The sequence below is a fragment of the Vicugna pacos genome, chromosome 1, assembly GCF_048564905.1.
Source record: "Vicugna pacos chromosome 1, VicPac4, whole genome shotgun sequence".
Lineage (NCBI taxonomy): Eukaryota > Metazoa > Chordata > Mammalia > Artiodactyla > Camelidae > Vicugna > Vicugna pacos.
Window position 1 is genome coordinate 85,548,049 of NC_132987.1, and position 24,390 is coordinate 85,572,438.

Genomic DNA, 24,390 nt, shown 5'->3' on the forward strand with positions numbered 1-24,390 from the left:
AGTAAGGCACTAAATGAACTTAACTCACAGCTTTTAAGTTGTGCATTTTAACTTGACAGTTTACCTCTCAGATACTTGATTTATCTCTCAATATTATGATTTCAGACATTGGTGTTTAATTCCTGTATCTACAGAAGCAATGGAACAATGCAGTATAAAAGGTCACACCACTTTTTCTTGGGGACCAGAGGAAGAAAGCAGTAGGGTGCAGTGAAATTATTCAACCTCCTCTCTTTTCTATTTCTCTGCTGTCTTAAGAAAATAAACCCCCAAACTAAATGAATATAATGCAATCACTCTTTTCAAGTATGCCTTAATGCCTGTTGATATGCTTTATGTGCAGCAGAATAGAATAGAGGATCTGGTTCTATTCCAGGTTCTTAATCTTTCTGATAAGACAGCCTCTTTGGCTCCAAGCAGTAAGATTTAAGTGTATAGGACCCTTATGTCAGATTTCAGAGGGAGAATTGGCCATGCAGGAGATGAGATGATCCATTGTGCATGGGGAATAAAATGATATAAAGTAGGACTTTCTCCAAACATCCCTGGAATTCTTGATGTGGTGCTAGTTCTCTGTGCACCTGGAAAATGGTCAGTTTAATGGGCAGAGTCACGTAGAGCCTTGAGTTTAGGAGGGCCCTGCTGTTTGTTTAGAACTCTGCTGTCACTGTCTTGAAATTCTTAATCATTTTTTAACATTTTCTATATTTTCATTTTTCACTGGTCCCTGCAAATTATGTGGTCAGTCCTTCTGGTGAAGGGTTTTGGAAGAAGAAAGCCTTTTAGACCTTTGCAAAGACATGATGCCCAGATGGAATGGTATATTCTGCTCTCTGTAAAGGATTACACAGATATCTAACATCTAGAGGACACTAGTACTCCCCTTCAGGATCCAGTCTTTCTTTTCTATTTAGTAGCACATTCCCCCTCCACTTTTAGGCTGCATAGCTGCCTAGTCAGAGATTGTATTTCCAAACTCTCTTGCATTGAAGTGTACCCATGTGATTGTATTTGGAATATTGAAATGTGAATAGACATGGTGCAGTTTCCAGGTTATTGTCTTAAAGACAAAGCTAATTACCTAAAGACAAAAAGACTGAACTCTCTTTTCCTTCTGATAGGCCAGAAGGAAGATGTGCTGGTGACCAGCTTTGACTGTTCAGAGGAGGACGACACCATAGGGGAAGGCAAAGCAAAGAATAGAAAGAACTTGGGTCCTTTCAAGACCTCCTGAATGAGAGCCACCAGGGACTACTCACCTTGGGTCAAGGACTTGAAAGAGGAAAACATTTTTATCCTGGGTCTCTTTGTTATACTGGTGCGGCCTCTGCCCTAAGTAACATACAGAAGAAATTCTTGGGAGCTCACTCATAATAAATTTGTATTTATCCAGAACAGTTGAATAATATAGAGGGAAAATTATTAATTTGTATTAAAATTATATAAAACTATATTGAACCTAATTGTATATGAGTGATTCTCAGAACACTTCTAGATCTTGCAGGGCCTTAAGGCCATCAGTGTGAATACTAATTATAGTATATGCCTATAGATGTTAGGACTCAAGTAAATATATAATAACCTATGACAAACTCCTGAAGCTGCACTTTCAAAATAAATTCTTGATTCACTCTAGTTTCACTGTAATTTATCTCAATACTGAAAGAATGACTACAGGATGTTAAAAATAACTTTCGTGGATTTTCTCATTGTTTGGAAACTGAATTTGGGCATTTGCAATACTTTTTAAAACAGTAACAATATATATACAAGATAATTTTACTTCTCATTAAAAATTTTTTTCAATGACTAAAACTAATAAGATTTAAAATATTATGTTGATAAACCAGTTACAAAACCGCTAAGAAACCATATCTTCAAAAGTGTAGATTTTATGTTTACCTGCCCCAATGACTCTCTCAATCCGTATCCTTGAGGGATCAATCTCCTTTGCAAATTCATGGACTGCTAGGGATGGGTCTTCGTATGTATCAGGATCTATGTAAGTTTTAATTCCTGGGAAGCGTACTGCAACAAAACAAAAGACTGAATTAGTTCAAGAGTATTCTAGTAACCACACATCTTGTGATTATGTAAAATGAGGTGTGATGTACTGAAGTAGTCATTTTTTTTTATTGAAGTATAAATGACAGTATTATGTTAGTTTCAGGTGTACAACACAGTGATTCGATATTTATATACATTACAAAATGATCACCACAATAAGTCTTGTCACCATCTGTCATGATACAAAACTATTATAATTTTATTGACTATGTTCCCTGCGCTGTACATCACATACCCATGACTTACTGTAAGTCTGTATCTCTTAATATCCCTCACCTATTCCACTCCTCCTCTCACTCCCCTCTACTTAGGCAACAGCTAGTTTGTTTTCTATGAGTCTTTTTCTGTTTTGTAATGTTTGTTCATTTGTTTTTTTTTTTTTGGATTTCACATATAAGTGAAATCATACAGTCTTTCTCCGTCTGACTTATTTCACTTAGTATAACACCCTCTAGATCCATCCATGTTGTCGTAAGTGGCAAGATTTCATTCTTCTTTATGGCCGAGTAATATCCCATTGCATATACATACCACATCTTCTTTATCCATTCATCTATCAATGGACAGTTAGGTGGCTTTCATATCATAGCTATTGTAAATAACGCTGCTTTGAACACGGAGGTGAATACATCTTTTCAATTTAGTGTCTCTGTTCTCTTCAGAAAAATACCCAGAAGTGGAATTGCTGGATTGTACAGTGGTTCTATTTTTAATTTTTGGAGGAACCTCTATACTGTTTTCCACTGTGGCTGCACCAATTTTCATTGCTACCAATAGCATGAGCTTTTCTTCTCCTCCACATCCTCCCCATCACTTTTATTTGTTGTCTTTTTGATAATGGCCTTCTAACAGCTGTGAGGTGACATCTCATTGTGGTTTTGATTTGCATTTCTCTGATGATTAGCAATGTTGAGCATCTTTCCGTGTGTCTGCTGCCCATCTGTGTGCTTTCTTTGGAAAAATGTCTATTCAGGTCCTCTGCCCATTCTTTAGCAGATTGTTTCATTTTTTGAGGTAGTCATTCTTGTTAATCACTTAAATTCAATTCTGTCTTCTCTTCCTGTCTCCCTTCTCCCCCGACCCAACCCCATCCCCATCAAAACTTTGAATACTTGGAATCAAAATTTTATTTACCTAACTGTTGATGTAAAATGACCTGATGGTTTTAGAGAGAGTGAGCTGACAAGTTGAAGAAAAAAAAATTTTATTGTATTTCTGTAAAAAATGTAATTAGCTCACTTAGCCACTAGCACCCAAAAATTTTACATTGACGTAGCTCATGGCTTGGGGGAAACGAAGCATAAGCCTTCCCCTCAAACAAGCAAGCCCCTTAGCGTCCCTCCTGGACTCTATACTCTAAGGCAGTAGGTTTTCCTGAATTCATGTCCCAGTCCTGTAGTCTCTCTCCTTCCAGAAACTCTTGGGCAGTAAAGCATAGACCCCCACAGCACAGTGGCAGGGAGGACCACTACACTGTGGATAACAGGCCTTTCCTGGGTCTTGTAGTTGCTTCCACGGTCAGACTGCACACTGTCTGTCCTGGAGGCACAGATAAGAATCAAAGGTCCAAGTCTGATCACTGGCTGTGTAACTGTTCCTCCTTCTCTGGTGGGGGTGGAGTGTTTACAGCCTGTGGGCAGTTAGGAAGACGAAGGGGGGTGGCTGGAAAACTTGAAAGCCTGGTTGCATATTAATTTTCAACTTCTTCATTATGTGAGGAAGTAACAGACTGCCTGTGGATTTTTCTCTGTTTTGCTCATTGGTTTCTGTTTTCCACATTAGATTGCTAGGTCCTGGAGAACAGGAGATAATTTCTTATACATCTTTGCATCTTTCCAAATACCTTAGGTATGGTTTTACAGGCAATAAGCACACAGCACATTTTTATAGAATATGAATTAGTAGGGATTAAAAGATCAATGCTAAATTTGTGGCATAGTGAAAAACATTTGGTTTTGTTGCTTCTTAGATTTTGAAAGCCATACGACACCCTGAGATAAGCATTGTCTAGGTCTCCTTAGAAATATGCTCTTGCATGAAAATCTCAAAGCAAACCAATGAAAGGTAATAAAGTGAGTTGACAGGAGGTGATGAGATTATTAGCAGTAATTGTTTCATGAGTTCTACACCTGTTGTCTTCTTTCATTAATTTTGCCTCCTGTCTTCTAGTACTGGGTATGTACCCATGAGATTAGTAATTCCAGAAATAGCACTAGTATGGCATATTTCTAGATAGACTTGACAATGATTCTGAAATGCTATATTTTTCTTGACTTTCTAAAGGCAAGGTTTAACTTTAGACTGGAGGAAAGGAGAACAGATCATTTGTAACTCTAGTTCATATTCTTAATGATACTTTTGTAATATAGGAGTTGTGATTTCAGATTGAATACTAGAAACTCAAATCTGGTGGCTACTATTAGATGATTAACAGTATCTAACAGGATATGTGGTCACGTTGATAACATTACTTTAGGCACAGATAACAGATGTAATTTATTAACTCATACATGGTTTTAACAATTCAACCACTCAATTTTTAAAAAGTAATATACATTTCTACAGAACAAACTGTTTAGTTAGCATTGTAGTAGAGAATAACCTTTGTTTTGTTGGAGGTTTACAGGGACACCATGACCTAGCCCAGGGGGATGGCTGCAAGAACAAAGAATGCCTGCAGCAAGAATATTGCAACAATCAACCACACCCCTTCCCTTGTTTTTTTGTATAAAAGGAGCCTGTATTCTGACTACAGCAGGATGGTTCTCCAAGATATTAGTCTGCCATCCTCTCTGTCTGCCGGCTTTCTGAATAAAGTCGCTATTCCTTGCCCCAATACCTCATCTCTGGATTTACTGGCCTGTCATGCGGCGAGCAGAACGAATTTGGACTCGGCAACAGCATCACTTTATTTTTCTTGTAAATACAGTATTTATAGTATAGGGAAAAAAAAAACACCAAACTTAGTTCCAGTTTTGAATATCTGGTTACTTATTTAACGTACTCTTGTTTCCTTAAACATCTATTACCTTTCTTCTACTTCCTTGTCTGCCTCAGGTTATTTTCATTGTTTCTTGCTGGGCCCATCTGGTTTAGTTTATGCTAAACTGCTGGTTAGAAAACAGATTAATAAATACCTCAGGAGCATCTTTTTCTTCTGCATTTCAGTACTAAAAGTCCTGTAGCGAATCTTAAGGTTGCTCAGCATAAGTCATTGGTCCAGGTGTCTGGACCCAGGTTTCTGCATCTGTCTATATTATTTTCAGCTTATCCCATGTCTAGTATCAGCTGCCTCAGCTCTCCCTTCCCAGCTAGGGTAGTTTCTCAAATTCTTTGTGCAAAAGAACAACCTGGGAGAGCTTGCTAAAATGCATTTGTGCTTAGCCCTGCCCTGGACCTTCTGAGTCTGAGTAAGGATGGAACATTCTAATGCAGATGGTCCTTAGACCTCTCTTTGAGAAACCACGTGAGCTTTAGAAATAGCCCTAAAGCAGCTCTCTGGTTTATAATTTCCTCACCGAAATCCTTTCTGTCCTCTGGAGGGTTATATAGATTGAAAAGCCCCTTATTACTTCAGCTTAATTTGAAATGGAAGAAAAGTTTAAATAGTTAAACAACTTGCCTCACATATTATCTCTATATTGTGGTTAATTAGAGAACATCCCTTTCTTGTTAATTCAGCATCTCATGACAGAGAAACTGTCTTGACAAAGTAGTCTGCAATTGGGAGGTGGAGGTGGAGGTGGGCGTTGGGGAGAAGAAGGTGGCAATTATCAAACCAACTATACTGGTAATTACAGCTTGCTTGGGAAGAGATCCTTCAAATGAGTATAACCTTGTAGTCAGCTCAAGGATTTCATACATATTCTACAAGTTAAAGAGCTGATTTTCTTTTTTAGTGTTACTGAATTGTAAATTGATTTGTTATATGTTAAATGACAGTCCCTACAAGAAAGAATAAGAATTCCTTAATATTTCTATGGCTAATGCTCCACTAAATAAAACTAACTAATGTTTTGGAGCCACTGTGAGTGGTAAATAACTAGATTATCATCAGTCATCTTGTATTTTTAGCATATTCAGTCTGTTGTTTTCTAGCTAGCAGAATTAGGAAAAAGGTAGAATCATTTAATGAGAAGCAGGTGCAACTTCCATCAACAAACCTAGAAACCAGATGAAAAGTCTTAATGCTGAAAGGTTGGAAGTGTATTTCTTTGGTTTTCTCAACTCAATGGATACAAGTTTAAAACTAATTCTTTAAGTGCTGGAACAATAGAAAATAATGGATGAGTCACTGAACTACTTACAATGCCCATTCTGCAAGTCCTTTCTTCTCTTCTCCTCTGACTTCATTTTGGCTTTTATGTACCATTGACACCTTTAAGAAAGGTAAACAGACTCTTAAGAATTATGCTGGATACCAACCGAAACCAGTTAAAATGCATTTCACCCATGGGCAAAGCTCTTATCATAAAGACCACTTTTAAGAACATCCTTGTAACATGTGGAAATATTCCACAGAAGGTTTTATTTTTATATCAAAATTAGCCCCACATAAGAGTAAAATACTCCCAAGTGGACTTATTGATCCAAATGATAGGAATCTTAGAAAATATTTAATAACCAGCAATAACCATCAAGTCCTTCCTTATATGGCTTCTAATAGCTAGTCAATGAAAAGCATTAAAAGTCAAAATGGAAAAATTATTTTTGATTCAGAATCTCAGAAATTTAGACAACTGTCTTCCAGTTTCAGTGCTAAACAGCATGTTGTTTTTGTTTGTTTTTAATATCAGAGATGTAGTAGAGGCATGTTCTGTTCTCTCTTGGAAAAATCGTACTTTGAAGAACAGAGGTAGGTGCTTATTTCCTAAGACTTCTTTGACGTGAAAAATGCATCAATATCCATATGATTTGATAGTTCATCAAACTGCTAACTCCAAATGATTAAATGGAATACATCTGTGGTGCACAATCCAATCTTTCAATGTGAATTTGGCCTCAAGTCCTATGACATATTGAGTATTTATTCAGTTATGCCTTACCATTTTCATAGACTAATTTCCAATGAATGCTCCCCTAGCAAAGTGCTTAAGAGGTGCTTCAAAATCAATTTTTTTAACTTATGTAATTGAAATTGTTTTCTCCAGTTAAAGCAGTTTCTGATGTCATATAAATTGGCAAACATAGAAATTCAAAGCTGAAAATAATCTAGTCCAATTTTTTCATCATTATTAAATTCTCTTTTTAAATGGTATTCAAATTCTGTTTCAGGAATCCCAAATAAAGATAACAGATGAGCCTCTCTTTCAAGTTTATTAGGCAAATCTTATTTAGCCTACAATGAGTATAAGATCTTCTTTCAAGTTTGTCAGATTTATGTGTTAAGGCAATATTTTCTGATATTTTAATGAAATGCTTTTCCACATATGTATGTCCTATTTAAATCACTGTTCACTGAAATACTCTGAGGAAATAAGGCCTTAACTCATGTTCTACAGATACATAAAATATAACTCAAAAGTTACATCCAATTTTGCTATGCATTGAATCATTATTAAATAAAATATCATTTGAATCAATTTCCATTATGTACTTAGTTGATAAATATTACACTGCTGTTTAAATGAAATCATGCTTAAGAAAATTCTCCAAACTTCTTCAAAGAAACTTTCAAATAAGAAAATAAGAATCTTTCCGAATGAAATTAATCATCACATCTAAATTATCACAGCCTAGTTAACATGACATAATTTGTGTCTTTGGAGTTAAGATCACCTTATAGGACCTTATCATACTTGAATAATTAAACAAACTTTCCGGGCTCCAAACTGATTGTCTTTATCCATGCAAAGCATAGTATTATCAAGATATCAATGTCCCCAAATTCACACTGCACGGGCAGTACCCATGTTATAAATGGCAATGAAAATACAGTTTTTCTCCATAACATTTTTATAATGGTCGACTAAACTTATTGCAACCCATAAAGTGTTGGTATTTTAATTTTTTTACCTGTCCAAATTGTCATTGTGACTTCACATGCACCAAAATTCTTTTATTCTCTTCTTTCCTTCCTTTTACCAGACTTAGATCTGTAATTCTCTCAGTGAAATTTTCTTGTTTCCTTTCCTAGCCATTACTGTCCTTTAGTCCCCTCTGCTTGCAAGAGAGTTCTAGATAGAATCAGAACTTCAGCATTTTTTTTTTTTAAGCAAAGAAGCTTATTCTTCCACCAGTACTTTCGCTTGTTTATTTTATAAGCTGTCCCCTGTTAGTGATTAAGGTTTTTGTAGGTCATATCTGGTATTTGTAGGCTATGGTATTGAATACGGTGTTTTCAAACTAATTGCAGGTTAGTTTAGAGACTTCAAAATTTGTTTCCTGTCCACTGGAAAAGATGGTAGTATCAAAGCTGTGATAATGGCTAAGAGCTGTCAGAGAGAGGTTAGGTCTAGGTTCAAGGAGAGGAACAGGAGAGTGCTGAGCAGCAGTATCTGACTGTGGTACCACAGTAGGCCCAACCAACAGGAAGACTTCAACATTATTTCCTGCATTCCTTCTTATCAATTTTTTTTTCTTAGTATAGCTAGCATTCTTCTATCAGCTAATCAGCCTCCTAAAGCAGGAGACTCAGACACTCTCCGTTAATTGAAAGAGTAATACTGTCTACTTATACACTTGAAAATTTTAAGTAAACATAGGGGTAAATGTGCCCCTTTTACAACTGATTTCATGAGGAAGTCACCATTTCAATGTAACCACATTAGAATATTCATCTATTTCTTTGTTCCTTGATAAATCTTGTAAAACTGGATTTGTTACAACTAAATCTGATACTTTTAACAGGTAGGTAACAGTTAAATTTCCTCAGGGACCAACACTGGATAAGTGCCTTTCTAAGTATTTATCAATTTATTGGTCTATACTTTTAGTCTGCTGTCAACACTTCAGATAATATTTTTCCATATATGCATAACTTCTATAATTTTGTAATAAATTTTAATAAAATATTGGTATGTAAGAATTCAAAAAATGAATAAAACAAAGGGTGTTCATAGTTCATTGAACTATTGGCCCTGAGGTAGCTATATGTTATTTCTGGTAATTATCAAATATCAGGGTGTACTAGAGTCAATTAGGATGTGTACTATTTGGCTGGCACTATTAGCACAGTTTTAAATCATGATACTGATATTTTTTGCAGTATGTGTGTTTCAGATTATCAAGAAAACTCTCGAGATATTTTGTGCCACTGCTGATCATCTAGATGGAATATTTTCCCCTTACAGCATTGAGAATATGAAGATTTCACAATTTTTGACAAAAGTCTGGGCCAAATAACAAGGGCTAAATAAAAAATAAAGTAATTCTTTTAAATAATTTCATACACACTTTCTTCATTCATATCTCTGTATTGTCACAGCTGGCTCATGGTAATAATCTAATATACTTAAAAGTCAATAAATATTTTAATGCGTTGTCACACCAAACTGTGTAAAAATTAAAATCTAAGGTTTAGATGGACAAAGCACTTTCACCAGCTGGTCGGGATTCAAACTGAAGTCTTTTGCTCAGTTAAATTTATTGGTATTTTAAATTTTTACCCATATTACTCTTAAGTGGATAAGTAACTTGATTTATAAAACCAATAATACAATTGTAATATAGATACTTTCAATATTTAATGGCTAAAATAAAACATTTCTGTAACATTATATTTATAAAACACTTTAATATAAATTGTTCAGTGTCTCTGTTGAAATACAATTTTCTAAGCAAAATTCCCTTTGTGAGAGAATGTGACTGTAGCAAAGAAAAAATTCAGAAGTAACTTAGTATGTAGGATTTTATCATTCATCATTTTCAAAGTGTTTTTATCAAGTCTCTGGTTGCTTCCATATTCAGGGACCTGCTAACACTGAGAACCAGCCATAGTGGTTCTGTTGCCACATAAAGTTCACTGTCAGAGAGGAATCTGCCCTAATCCTTTTTTTTCCTACAGGTACGCTTTGTTAAGTTTAAAAGCTCTTGAATACACAGTGTATAAAAAGAATGGCTATTCACAAATCTTGGAAATGATCCGGTGTGCTTCCGTTACCTCCCAGTGATTAGGAAGAACAAAGTGAGAATGACGAGGAGAGTGAATCCTCCCACAGCCGCGGTGGCTATCACGAGAATCTGCCCCTGTTCTGCCGCCATGTCCGAAGCTGAAACACAGAAACAACACGCGCATTTCCCTGGGTGACATTTCACCACCACAGTTATTCTACAACTTAGTACATGCTTGAAAGCATGGTAATGGATTCCAAAACCCCCACCATATATGCCCTTTATCTGCTGTCTTAAGATGCAAACCCAAAAGGAGGGCTGAAGATTGAGGTCATAACCCACAGAATAACCTTTCCTTTTTTTTTTTCTCTTTTTTCACAAAAATACCAAGAAAGTAGATGGATTCTTAGTACCCTTCGTTTTAAGATTAGGTATGTTTTGCAAACTTAAATCGGCAGATGGACTAAAGGATTTTGTTTATATAGTTGCTGAATTATTTCCTTAAATGGTTTTGCCAACTGTTGGGCCGAACTCTGTAAACCTGCTAACCTTGTAATTGCCCAGCTGAGAGACCAAAGAAAGAGTCAGGGGACAGAGACATCAATAGTCTATTGCTAGGGAATCTTACAAATCTGAAGCAGTCCTGGAGTGACACGCCACCACGTAAGGCAGACAGCAGGCAGGATGCAGCAGCCTTCACTGCAGGACCAGGAGGTGGGGGTGGGGTGGGGTTACCATTTATAGGGGGAATTGATGGCAGGTTGGCTCATCAGTTACCAGGGAAACCAGCAGGTGGGGCAGGGGCAAGCACATGGGCAGTTACTGATTAAGCCCAATAATTAAGAGGATTGGGTAGTCACATAAGTAGGGTGTAGGGAAAGCAGGGACTGGTCGAGCAGGGGATGTCCAGAGAGCAAGAGAACAGCTGTCCTGAGTGTCCTGATCATATGCTAGTGAGCCAGGCTTTACACATAGTTTTGATGCCTGTATTCACAAAGTGGAAAATTACTGCATAATTTGTTTTAAGAATGAACTTCTTTAAACTTCATAGAGCTTAATTCAAACATCAGTTATGAATTCACCCTCTGCAGCACAAGGTTGTACACAGTAGGTGCTTAGATGTTTGACTGGCAATCATTTAAAAACTGACATTTAAAACCGTCCTTGTTTGAAGAAAAGTATCGACTATGGTTGGTAATAGCATATTACTTCTCTCACTGACAAAACTGTATCAAAACCACATGTGCTTGCTGCATGTTTCACTAACCTGCCAGGAATCTTCTAAAAATATCTTAGCTTATTTAATTCATTAATACTTTTTGTTCTCTGTATTACTGAAGTTATCATGAGATATACTTTTATGGGATGGGATATGGACGATTGCCTAATAATAGAGTTAAGGAAACTGAAGCCCAGAGAAGTTAAAGAACTTGACCCAGCTTACACATGACCATCACCAGAAACCAGGCTTTAGATTTTTATTTCATTTCTTCTTCCAATGCTATAACTCGCTATAATAATTCACTTAATTATCAATATTACAAACTATTAAATTAATCAGTATCTCCAATATCCCTTAACCTGAATAAAGCTTGACTTCTATTTTGATTACTATCAAAACATTAATCTAATCACTTGTAAGTAGCAAACTGAATCAAAGAAAGAATATAACTGAAAAGCAAACCACTTAATTCTCTACCATAATAATTTAAATTTATTATACCTGAATACTTTAAGGTTTCCACAGAAGTAGCTCTTTTTCTGGGAATCAAGTTTGTAGTATACTATGTGCAAATTAATATCCAGAGTAATAACTTTCTCATAAAATTGACATATCTACTAGAGAATGTCTAAACCTTAAACACTATTGTTGAGTCAGTAAGAAACAAGTCACAGCATTTAAGAGGCTTTTTAGGAAATCTAAATGTAAATAAAAAGAAGTCACTTATGTCCAGTTTTTAGTAAGAAATTTACTAAACATTGAAATTAGATTTTGGTCACTATGATTATATCAAGGTATTTCAGGCAATCTATTTCAGTGTTGAGTTGTAGCTCATAATCTGTGCAGAGACAAGTTAAATAGTTACATCTTACCCAATAAATAATGTACTGAAAATTTTTATTAGGCCCACACTGGATTTCCTAATCTTCAAAATAGCACTGATATCATGGGAATTAATGTGTGCTCTAAAATGTCACATTTTCTCATTGAAAATTATTGAAATGCAAATTTTAAGGAATAGATGTTATAGGAAACAACATTAACTTTTTGAAGATAAAGAAGGTGGCATTTAAAAAGAAAACATTATTTACTTACCAATTGTTACATTTATAAAATATATAATATAGTTCAAGAGTTTTAAACTTAGAGCATGTTATTTTCACAGTAGTCAGGTAGCAAGTGATTTATTGAGACCACGTATTCAAAGCTCAGATGGAGGAGAAGATTATGTAATTGGGTGCCTTTGGAAAATCAGATTACTTTCTTATAGAAAATTGTGCTGTTTAACTTAAATAATTGCTTAGTAAACTGCCAGCTCTACTAATACATCTTCTTTTTCACTCTTGTGATTACATGCTTATGAACTTTGCTTCAATTAAAATTTTAATTGGATAACAATATTAAGTTGTGACATTTTGAAAAATGCCTATTTTGCATAATTGTTTCTTAAACCTCTGTACTAGGAATTCTAAATACTCTTCTGTTGAGAATTATATATATATATGTGTGTGTGTGTATGTATGTATATATATATATATGCAATAAGTCATTTGAAAATAAGAGTATAAAATGTAGATGCACTGTTACACTGGGAGTAAAATTCTATGGATGATGGGGCTGGGGTGATTATGTAAATATTGTGAATCTCTTCATCCTCATCAACAAAAGCCACTATGTATTTAATAGTAAACTACCCCTAGAATTATGCTTAGTGCTTAAAAGTCATTATCAAATTTATCTGCACAACAATCTTAATAGGTAGGTACTATCATTATTCCTAGTTTAAGTGGTTGTGTTACTTGCCTGAGGTCACACATCTTGTACACAAGAAAACTGGCCACTCAGCCCTGATTTGTCAGGCTCTAAGCCCATACTTTTGTCACTATCTTGCACCGTCTTCACTAACATCACAACTGGCCAGGGGCTGTTTTGTGTGTTCTAGAACAATCATAGCCTTGCTTGACCTTTGTTTCATGTGTGTAAAATGAGAAAGTTGAACTAAATATCCTTAGCATGACCCTTCAGAGCAGTTTTACTATGATATTGGCTTATTCATTCAGCAATCAAACACTGGGAAGAACGAGGTTTGCCATAAGGAAATAAGAGGAAAATTCAGGGTCTGTGCGGAGGCTTTTGGTCCTGACAGAATTTTGGCCTTTTGATTGTATTCATGTTGGTCAGTTACAGGGCTCCGACTTTATCTCAGGAGAGAGTCCAAAGCCCTTAACTTTGTTAACAAGACTCTCTAGAAATGGCTCCAGCATACATCTCCAGATTCTTCTCTTATCATTCTCTATGCTACATTTTTTCTAGTTCCTTCAATGCACCTAACTTTCTCTCACGGCCAATTCCTAGTCAGTCCTCCTACCTAAGCATCACGTCATTTTCCGGTTGTTTAGATTTCGTTAGGTCCCCAGACACATGTTCCCATAGACCCCTGTACTACTTTTACCTACATATTTCTATCATGTTTTATTGAAATTACTTTAAAAAAAAAGTACTCTGTCTTTTAATTAGATTGCAAATTCCATGAGGGCGGGGACTGTATTCAACATAGTATGTACAGTGTGTCGAATGATGACATCCCCTCCTTCCTCCACCCAAAAAAAGGAATTTGTAGGTATAATTAAGGACCTCAATCAATCTAGATCAACCAGGTGGGCCCAAAGCGATGACCAGAGTCCTTATAAGAGACAGGAGAAAAGAAAGAGGACAAGGCCATGTGAAGACAGATGAAGAATGGAGTTATGCAGCCATAAGCCAAGGAAGGCCTGGAGCCATCAGACGATGGAAGAGGCAAGAAAGGATTTTCCCCTAGAGCCTGAGGAGAGAGTGTGCTTCTGTTCTAAGACACTTGTGTGGTAATTTGTTGTACTAGCCCTAGGAAACTAATGCAGAGCCTGATACATGGTGGTAGCTCAATAAATATTTGTTTGTGTGAATGGATTGAATGCATTCATTGACTGCATTCATGTACATTGGATGATTATGATAAAAAAAAAGAAGTCAGATTAACCCCAGATAATCCATAACCTCATCTTCCCCTTGATAACATAGAAATTTTACACTGAAGGTAAGACGTTTTGTAATGTGAAGTAAGTCTATCCAACACAATCTTAATCAGAAGAATCCAATTCCGTATCCTTGGAGATAATGCTTCCGGGAAGGCAGGGACTACTACAAAGTACAGACTTCTACATTTAATTAGGCTGAGCAGATAAAGCTTAGACATGTGAATCCAAGGTTGAGAATTTATTACTTCATTCACCAAATGTTTATTGAGCACTTATTACACGGCAGGCACTGGGGCAGACACTGGGGATACAGTGGTGAACAACAGACTTTCCTCCTGGATTTAAGGCTCAATGGGGAAGATAAATGATGAACAAATAATTACAAGAGTAAAAACTGTTACAAAAGAGAAACTGCAGTGTGCTCTGAGAGAATAAACAGCATCTGGCAGTGAGTCAGCAAAGTGGGAGTTTGGAAATATAACATGTTGGAGGGAGGAGAAAGAGGAAGGGGAGGGGAAGGAGAAGGAGGAAGGAAAGGAAGGGGAGAGGAAGGGAGGACGAGGAGCCGTTCTTGGTTAGAGGCCTCAAAGACTTGACTAATCGACAGACACTTAGACAAACAAACCATAATATTATCTACCAAATGGATTCCATAAAAATATAGTATAGCTATAAACTTCTCTGTTGTGAAAACTTGCCTGTGGTACCACCTATTAATTTTTTTCAACTCTGAGAAGAAGTTTATTTCTAACTAGCTTTGTAGGAGAAAATGTATATATATTTATAATTTACCCACACAAGAACACCATAGAGAGCAAACCTGTCCTTAAAAAGAAACACAGTAAATCCACGGTAAAAAATAAAATTTATTTGTGACTGGCTCATTGGAAATGTTTCTTTGCTCTATGGAATGAGTCTGTAGTCTTAGAAAAAGATAAGTATATTAAAATGATATATTTCATTTTACGGTTTGGAAAGAAGCACACTTCCTTAAGAGGAAGCAATTCTCCAAAAAGAGTTGCAAAATTGTTGGTGAGCAGGTCTTAGCACCTAGCCAATGCCTGGCATAAGTCACGATGACATTATTAAGAAAGGTTTGCTTTAGTTGTTTGTATTTAAAGAAAAAGAAACTGAAGGTCTTTACTTGGAATCCAAATTCTTAAAAAAAATAGATTTCGTGTCTTTAGGAAAGTATGAGGGAAAAGCAATTTGGCTATTTTTAACCAAAGAATTTTCTTATATGAAGGCATATGATTTTGTCTCTGTGTAATCAAGATTATTCTAGTTTATATTTACATTTCAAAGTAAAATCTGTTATTTGTATTTTGTGTCATTTTCTATGCAATAGCTTTTTAAAGTTAACTCTTTTCTGTTTGAACATGTTTTTAAAGTTACTGAAAACAGCAGTTACATGATTTTTTTTAATAAAGCATTTCTCAAAATGCTGCCCAGTGAAAAATGGTGGAATGCATTTGTTTCATATTCACATGTTTTATTTATGACTCTCAATTTTAGAGTAACTATTAAAATTTCAAATGATATTATCTCATCACTCCACCAAAATAATTTCTTAAAACACAGCAGAAATCTCAACAAAGTAATGGATGGACAGTACCTAGTAAGTTAATCTTAGGGTTTACTGGTAATCAGTTCAGGATCTCCTTTGCATTATTTTTTTTTTCAGGAAAAAAAAAAATTCCCCCTCTCAGAGGGTATATATTGCAATCAGGATTGGTTTGACCTTCTGAAATGAGGCATATATATAAACATGTAGCAGTATACAACGGAGACTCATCAATCTGTGAAATCTCAACACTGTATGGTCATGTGGACATAGGAGTGTGAGATAGGAATGAAAGCTGAGGAAATACTTCTCCTAGATGAAGATAATCTTGTGACTTTGCAAATAATCTTATACTCTTGGCCGCCTGGACTTGAAACCTGAGGTCATCTTTGATTTTACCTTTCCCTAAAACTCCAGGTCCAGAGTCAGATCTTTATTGTGTCTTCTATTGTCTTATTACCACTGGTATCACCTCTAAGGCTCCAGCCTCACATCATTAGGCTAGTTTTATGATTTTCTATTAGATTGCCTTTCTACAGTGTCTCTTTCTAACTCATCCCCCAGTATGTGGCCAGATAATTATCTTCAAAATAGTATTTTGAAATATTCAGACTTTCTCATTTCCCTAGAGGGTAAAATCATCCCATCTCAGTAAGTACACCATTCTTAGAAAAGTCCAAGTCTGAAACCTTGGACTTAAGCCCTCACACAATTCAGGTGGTTCGTCCCTGCATTTCAAAGTATTTCTTAGATTCATTCCCATTCTCTCCCACCCCCACAGGGATTTTCCTGGTTCAGATACTCATGTTATCACATGTATTTGAATTCGGCTAGATAGCAACTTCAATTACGTGGAATGCAGTGGAGCAGTGGTAAACAAGACAGACAAAAAGAGCCTCTGAAGAGAACATTTGACAGGTGCTCACGTACTAAAGAACGCAGGGTTTACTCGTAGAACAGCCGCAGTGCCTCGCACTCTTACTTCAGACATGTTTATTGATTTCCAAGCTCACAAAGCAGTGTAGCAGATGTAAATTAAATGTTAAGGCCAGGCATGAAATATCTAAAGAGAGGGAGTTGAATGGAAGTGCACACTGCTAGGCTGACTGAAAGAAAAAGCAGGAAAACTGCAAATCTCATATAAAGCTTCAAAATATATACTACTCTGGAGCCAGGAATTTAGGATCAATAGTCCTATAAAATTCAAGGCACACCAAAGGGCTCACTATGTTAAAACTCAATACATTAACATGATCATCCAAGGCCAATTAAAAACTGCTGAGATTATGTCCAATATATTTTATTTAGAAGATAGGAGTTTGTGGATGCATGATTAGAAAAATGTTTCTCTCCAAAATATTTAAAAATTATAAAAATAACACTTTAAAGGCCAAACCTCTGTCTGAAAACTTCAACTATCAAAAATGGTTCATTTTCTGAAGATTTTCTTTTTTTTTTTGGCCCATTTCAACTATACCATAGGCTTCTTGAGGACAGAAAGAATATAATTCAACTTTCTATATCACATGAAGTCAACATAATGCCTTACACAGAATAAGGATTAATGAATGTATACTTTCATGAAGAAGAGATAAAGACAGTGTTCTAGATACAAGGATTAAATGCCTCTGACTAAAAAAAAGCTTTCATATATGATTAGTTTGGTAATAGTAATGCTTGAAAACATCCCAGTGACATAAATAATCTCTTATTCATTTGTATTTTGGTATTTAATAGATTCAGAAATAAATTAATAGAAAATAGTGTGAGTTAACTTTTTAATTCAAATATCCCTGCCTAGGCTTTGAATGAAGTAGATATTGAGAGGAAGAGGTACTGGCCTGAAACTGTATTAACACGTTCCTTTTACATTCATTCAGTATTTGATGCCATCTGCCAACAGGAAAAATATCTCTAAGACTGGTTTACAAAAGAGAGAGGAAGAGAAAGACAGAGAGAGAGAGAGACTACCAAGAGACTCTCTGTTCTACTCTTCTAAGCCAGTTACTGAATCTGTCTTCTCAGCTGGATGGAAACAAACCTCATGGATCGTTTCTATTGACGTAAAGACCCTTAGCTGGGATTATACTTTTTCAGAAAATGGTTTCACAGATGTCTTTCCTCCACTGCTCTGTCACTTCCCCAGAAACAATGCAATTCAGTACACCAAACTGTGGCTACTCAGGGACACAGAAGATTTCAAGATTCACTCCTCCTGATGATCTTAATTTACTTGTCAGATAAAAATGCCAAATGACACAGGGATAATTGGAAAATGTGAGTCTGGTACGACTTGATGGAAAGGCAGAAGCAGAGGCAGGTGCTGTAGCATGATGAAACACTTTTTGTCTTTTTTTTTTCCCCCAGAGATTCTTATCTGCATTAATAAATGGTCAAGAGGCCTTGCTACAGGTAGGCTTCATGTGACAAATGTCAAAGAACAAAGAAAAGAGATTGAAGCATTTAAATTCCTGGAACTATTGTTAACATACTAATTGTCAAGAATTTAATTTGTAATTTGTCTATATTTCATATAGTTACTGACAGTTGAGATAGGTCTTTGATAACATTTTTTTTCAAGTGAAATACTCACATTACCAAAATACATACTTCAACTCTTTTTTTTTTTTTTTTTTACAGATTCAGTGTAGAATAGAATTCCTTACAAATTTCACAAATTCCCTGAATCACTGACCTGGGGCCAATGATGTTCAATTTCAAACAGTATTCAACATGAACCATAATGTTAATAGTAGGTATTTGCATATTGGTAGGCACATACATGCACTTAAGGTTATAGCTTCTTAATATAAAGGTTAGGGTGGTTTGAGGTAAACAGGTTTGTAATTACATGTACAGAGATCACAAGTTTCATAAGTCTTATAAAATAAAAAATTTACGTAGAATCTGTTTTCCATAGAAAAAATATTTAAAGAAAACAATCCACCAGAAATTGACACATTGTAACTGACTATACTTCAATTAAAAAAAAAAACGAATAAAAAATACACATTGATTATTTAGAAAAAGTTCTAGAAAATTTCCTGAGGACATTCTTATTCATTGAGTCATTATTCATTCGAAAACAAAAAACGTTAAATCATTTAGAATGTGCTGAACACCGTGCTGTAAGGGTTGGGGAGACAAAGCAAAGCAAAGCATATTTTCCTGTCCTCACAGTAGTTTCTCCTTAGTGAGGGGGACAGACGTGTAAACCTTCACTGTAACACAGTAACACTGTTGCTAAATGGAGGTATGTGTGAAGGTCATGAGGGAAGAGTAGGAGAGTAACAGCCTTGAAAGGAAGAAGGAGAGGAAGGTTCACAAAGGAGGTGATTCTTAAGCTCAAGCTGGAATGATGAGAATAAATTTGCAAGTCACCAAGGTGATGAGTAGCTTTGGGACATTCTAGTCTGAAGAAACGACATCACAAATATGGAGACCCCAAACAGCACAACATCTTCAGGAGCTTATTCTGTGTACTCTGGGAGGTCTGAGGTAAAGATCAAGAGGCCAAATAAGAAGCTGGACAGAGAGGCAAGTGATGGATTATGAACATTTAAATTGGCATCAGTCATCATGCCTGTTTTTCTCAAGTCACCTTTCATACTCAGGGTCAGAAGCAGAGTTGATAGACATGTGAATTTTATCAGAATTGCACTTTTTACTGGAGATATAAACTCTTGCAAAAATATGGAAAAAATCTTCCTAGAAATAAATCCAATAGAGAAGAAAGCAGAACTGAGACTGAGAAAGTACTGAGGACATGCTGGAGAGCCTGAATCTCACACTACTCCTTGACTTTGGTTACAGAAAGCAATGATGACCCATTTTTTCAATAAGCCAGTTGGGGTTTTGCTACTTGAAATTGATAGTCCTATTTAAGATAATGAACCAAAGAGGGAAGAATTTAGCTATATTTATCCATATACATATCCTAATACAAGGGGAAGGGAGGGTATGTGGGTCTTTATATTTCTATACTATGTACAATAACTTCTCATTGTTTATTATGTTTCTTGAGCTGGATATTCTCTTTCTCCATTTGCTATTTTTTAAAATTTGATGTTGGACACAGCCTTCTGAGTATGTCTGCCCCCATGACTGGATGGTTGGGTTGGAAGGATAAGGTGAAATGGGATGGTGGGGTTTAACCTTTATAAAATAACCTTTTGTTATACAAAGAATACCAAATACTCTGCCAAGAGATTCCCCCTCCTTTTTTTCTTTAATAGACAGATTGGTTTCAGGGGGAAATTAGTCCTGTTTATCATATATTTAAAGGATCTCACTCACCGATTTAATAAAAACTGAGTGAATGTAAAAACAAGCAAATCAAAATAAAAACACATGAACTGACATTTCTGGCAAGTTTAGCAAGACAACATGTCAAAATCAGACTGTGGAAGAATCTGCCCAATTTAAACCCATCTAATTATAAACTCATTACCACCAAAGCTGGAGCTAAACAAATTCCTATGGAAAACCTTTACTTAATTTTCTCAGTTAATGAAAGCAGATTTGAGGCTACACTTTTCCTTTATATGGCTTCAGTATAAGTATTTTTTTTAGATAGAAGTATAGTAGGTTTACAATGCTGTGTTAGTTTCTGGTGTACAGCATGATTCATATATATATATATGTACATATACATATATATTCCTTTTCATATTATTTTTCATTATAGGCTATTACAAGGTATTGAACATAGTAGGACCTTGTTATTTATCTATTTTATATATAGTAGTTATCAGCACAAGTATTTATGAAAGCACAGAAACCAGCAGTGTTGGAGTGGGGATGCAATCTCCCTTAGCTTTATGGACACAAGCGCAGTGCCCCAAGTGATTTAGATCCCAGGCATCTAACAGGGACCTGCTACTACTTATGCCAAAACTCATTTCATCATCCCCTGAAAGTGAGTAAGTTGTAGGGTAAGTTTTTGGATTCATTATTGGAAACTGGTTGAAGCCTGGTCTGAATAACACCAAACTAGTTACGCTGACTCCTAGCCAATTGCTACCACTGGTTCTGGAAAGATTTAAGGAGAATCAGCTCTGTTTTAAAAAGGACCAATCCATAGTCCTATAAAACTATGGCTCTATTAATTTTCTCTGAGCCCATCAATTATTTAAGTTACATTTTCCCTTAAACCACAAGTGAGGTGTCCAAGTTAAACAGTTTGTACTAGAAGCAAGAGGGTTTTGGGTACAGTATTTCTCTACTATTTACTGCTATTCTTTTCAAGAAAATAAGATTGTGTGTTTTGCATATTGCTCTTTCACTAGACTTTTACTTCACTGCCCAGAGAATCAGGTTAACTCAAAACTGAGGCTTAGTATGATGATTCTGGAAACATGGGAGTAAAAAAATACCACGCTAAAAATTGGTGAACTAAAGGGGAAAAACTTCCTGACATACCCATTCACAATTTCATGTAATATAAATCAGCATTGTGTTTTATTTATTTATCTTTTAAACTAATATCTTCACAATATGATACTGATTGTAGACAAACTGCTTTTGTGCCATTTTGGTAGATAGACTCACACCCTCTTTCTATATGCTTGTTGATATGGGTTTCACTTTCAACAACTAGAATTGATTTCTGGATACAAATAATTCTGCCATCCTACTGCTGCTGTAAAGAATTGTGCACCATCAACTTTATCAAAACTGAAATCGTTTTCTTTGGCAGACAAAAGGCAATGGTTCAAAACTCAACAAAATGAGACAACCTATTCCATTTTGTATAACATACTTTTTCCATAGCTTGTCCTAGAAAGTATACTGCAGGACTACGCAGCTCAATATATAATGTTTTCCACAGGAAAAGTCCTCCGTGGGGTTCCTTTTGATGATTTGGAACACCTGCTCTGAAAATTTTCCAGGTCAGAATCATCATTTTTTTTGTCCTGTGGTTTGGAACTCTGGGCTTTCAATTTAGAATAGGCTTAATTGTGGGAGTGGATTCAAATCTGCTCCCCAAGGACAGTCTTTGCTTTGTCTGCGGCCCATTTCAGTGCTAATGTGGGGAGGTTTTATTTTTGCCTGAGCAAAAATGTCGGTTGGGCACCTTAGCTTTAACAGCAGAAAGATATCTGCATTTCCTTCACCTTCCACCATCCCTCAAGACAAAAATCGAGAATTCACATTATAAGCCTTCATTAAACACTAGTAAGCATCTTTTAGGGTATTTGTTCAGAGTACACAGAAACAGCTCCTGTCTCCAAAAACTGCCTCACCCAGGGCAGGGCCTTGGAAGACTGTTCTCTCTGTCTTCAGCTCCCAGTCTTGAATTGGGAGATCTGATTCAAACTGGGCCACTCACATTCTCTCTTCCAGGAATTTGGGATTAGGATTGTGAATGAAAATACTGCAACTGTATCAGTAAACAAAGAATGCTGAAACCAAGTCATCAGTGGCTGCCGCCACCCCCAAGTGAGGACAGGCCTGCAGTCCAGCCTCTGCAGCCACTCACAGTGGTGCCCTCTGAGCGGACTCAGAATAATAAAGGACAAAATAATGACCCTAGATAGCTAGATGCTTGTCAAAGGAATGAATTCAATAAACCCAAATGTTTGCTTCCTCCCATACATAGAAAACCGCTAAATTCTTTAACTGGAGATGCCTGCTTTTCTTTAGATAACAAGTAATCTTTTATTCTTCCAACTACCTGGTCTTTGTTGTAAAGCTCCTCTATATCCTAGCTCCGCCCCTACCTCTTCGGGGCAGTCCCTCAGAGCGTCTGAGAGGCTGTCATCTTGGCTCGAGTCCTCCCACCAAAGAAAACATAAGTCTCAACTTTTAGGCTGTGCATTTATTTCACTCGACAGGAATTCACAGTGTTGGCTATTTTGATCAATGGTTGAAATGAAGGGGAAATGTGAATTTGCAAGCCATGGGGCAGATAGATACTTTTTCCTAAATGAACATAGATGCAGGTAAAACTATCCTTGAGAGAGAGAAACAGAGATGTGTGGCTTTGTGGACCAAGAAAAAGATTGGCTGCCTTTCATTTCCAGGGCTGTCCGATTTCTTGTTTCAGTCCTTTTTGAAGCCTGGATTTATGCCCCATGTTTCCCCTGCAGTCCTGTCTGGAACATTTTTGTAGCTCTTTTCCCTTAACTTAGCTTATGTTATTTTTGGTACTTAACAATCAAAGGGTCTTAGGGTATTCTAATTTTCACTTCCTGACCAAAGGACAAAACATTTAGAAAATCGATTTGAGGGGTGATTCTTTTCATTCGTTCACTGGGTATATTTTCTCTTTTGAAATCTGTATGCATGGAATACACTAAGTAACCTTCCTCTCTCTTTATCTCACTCCATTCATAGGAAAACCACCTTCAGTCAGTGACACTTTACTTCAGGTCTGCTTCTATCAAAGGCTGTGGTCAGAAAACACCACGTGAAACAAACAAACTTCTGCATTTGTTGAAAAAACTCTGCTTGAGGCCATTATCCTCAGTGGCCTCCATACAGCTTACCTCCAGCATTTGTGCTTCATACTGTAAAAGCATGATCACTTTTCTATTCTCTGGCTGCTGCCAGAAATCTCAGAGGCAGAGATGGTGAACACACACAGCATCTCTAGCAATAATGATCAACACAAGACTTTGTTCTCTCTTGTTTTTATGGATCTAATTTTCTACTTCCAGTTCTAATTTATTAAACATTTTATACATTAACATTTTGTCTTAAACTGCCTCAAATGTTTTTAGGGAGACAAGTAAAAATCAACATTCCTCTGTTTAGTTAGTCAAGCTTTCTGAGAAGGCATCCCCATAATAATTAAGGGCAATTTAGATGTGTTAGCATAAATGTGGGAAAAGTCATGCTACTAACTGGCTGAAAGCATTCAGCTTTCTTTCTAGAACACGAAATTTGATGATCTGTGTAATTCTCTCACACCTCTAATAAGTGATATTAATGATTTAGATTAGTTATATATGTTTGGGTGTGCTCTGTTAAGCAATATTCTTGATTAAATAATTCTGAATGATTAACAAAAAAATTTAAGAGAAGTCACTCTATCACCTTTTAAAGCACATGAGAAGAATTTCTAAATTTCATATTCTTACTGGATTCACTAATTCACGTGTTAAGCTCTTCCCTCCCATTCCTTCCCCCCTGCCTCTCGGGCAACAGAAGTGCATATATCTAGCTTCAAGTACGTTTTTCTATTCTGCTTCTCTTCTGAAGATCAACAAAAAGTATTTTTCTAATTGTTTTCATTTTCCAAACTGAGTTTTGGCATTCTTCACCAGTCCGGATCCCCCGATTTCCATAGTATTAGCTACTGGAAGCCTTAAGTTAAGGATGCATATAAGACTATCTCAACTATCCTCCCAGTCATGGACCAAATACGATGCCCCTTCTCTCCTCATCTGTGTTAAATTCTCAGGCCTCACTCTAGTTGTCACTGATCAGTGCTAAGGTAAAATTACTCCATCAACTTCTTATTTACC

At 36.2% G+C, this 24,390-nt stretch overlaps 1 protein-coding gene across 1 annotated transcript in view; it reads right to left on the reverse strand.

Annotated features, from left to right (window-relative positions):
- EPHA6 (EPH receptor A6) overlaps positions 1–24,390 on the reverse strand; it is a 724,129-nt gene that overhangs the window by 204,276 nt on the left and 495,463 nt on the right. Inside the window, exons 8-10 of the mRNA XM_072966895.1 lie at positions 10,169–10,277; positions 6,375–6,445; positions 1,903–2,028 (exon numbers count right to left, since the gene is read on the reverse strand). Coding sequence (XP_072822996.1) covers positions 1,903–2,028; positions 6,375–6,445; positions 10,169–10,277 — 306 coding nt within the window. The remainder of the gene's footprint in view (positions 1–1,902; positions 2,029–6,374; positions 6,446–10,168; positions 10,278–24,390) is intronic.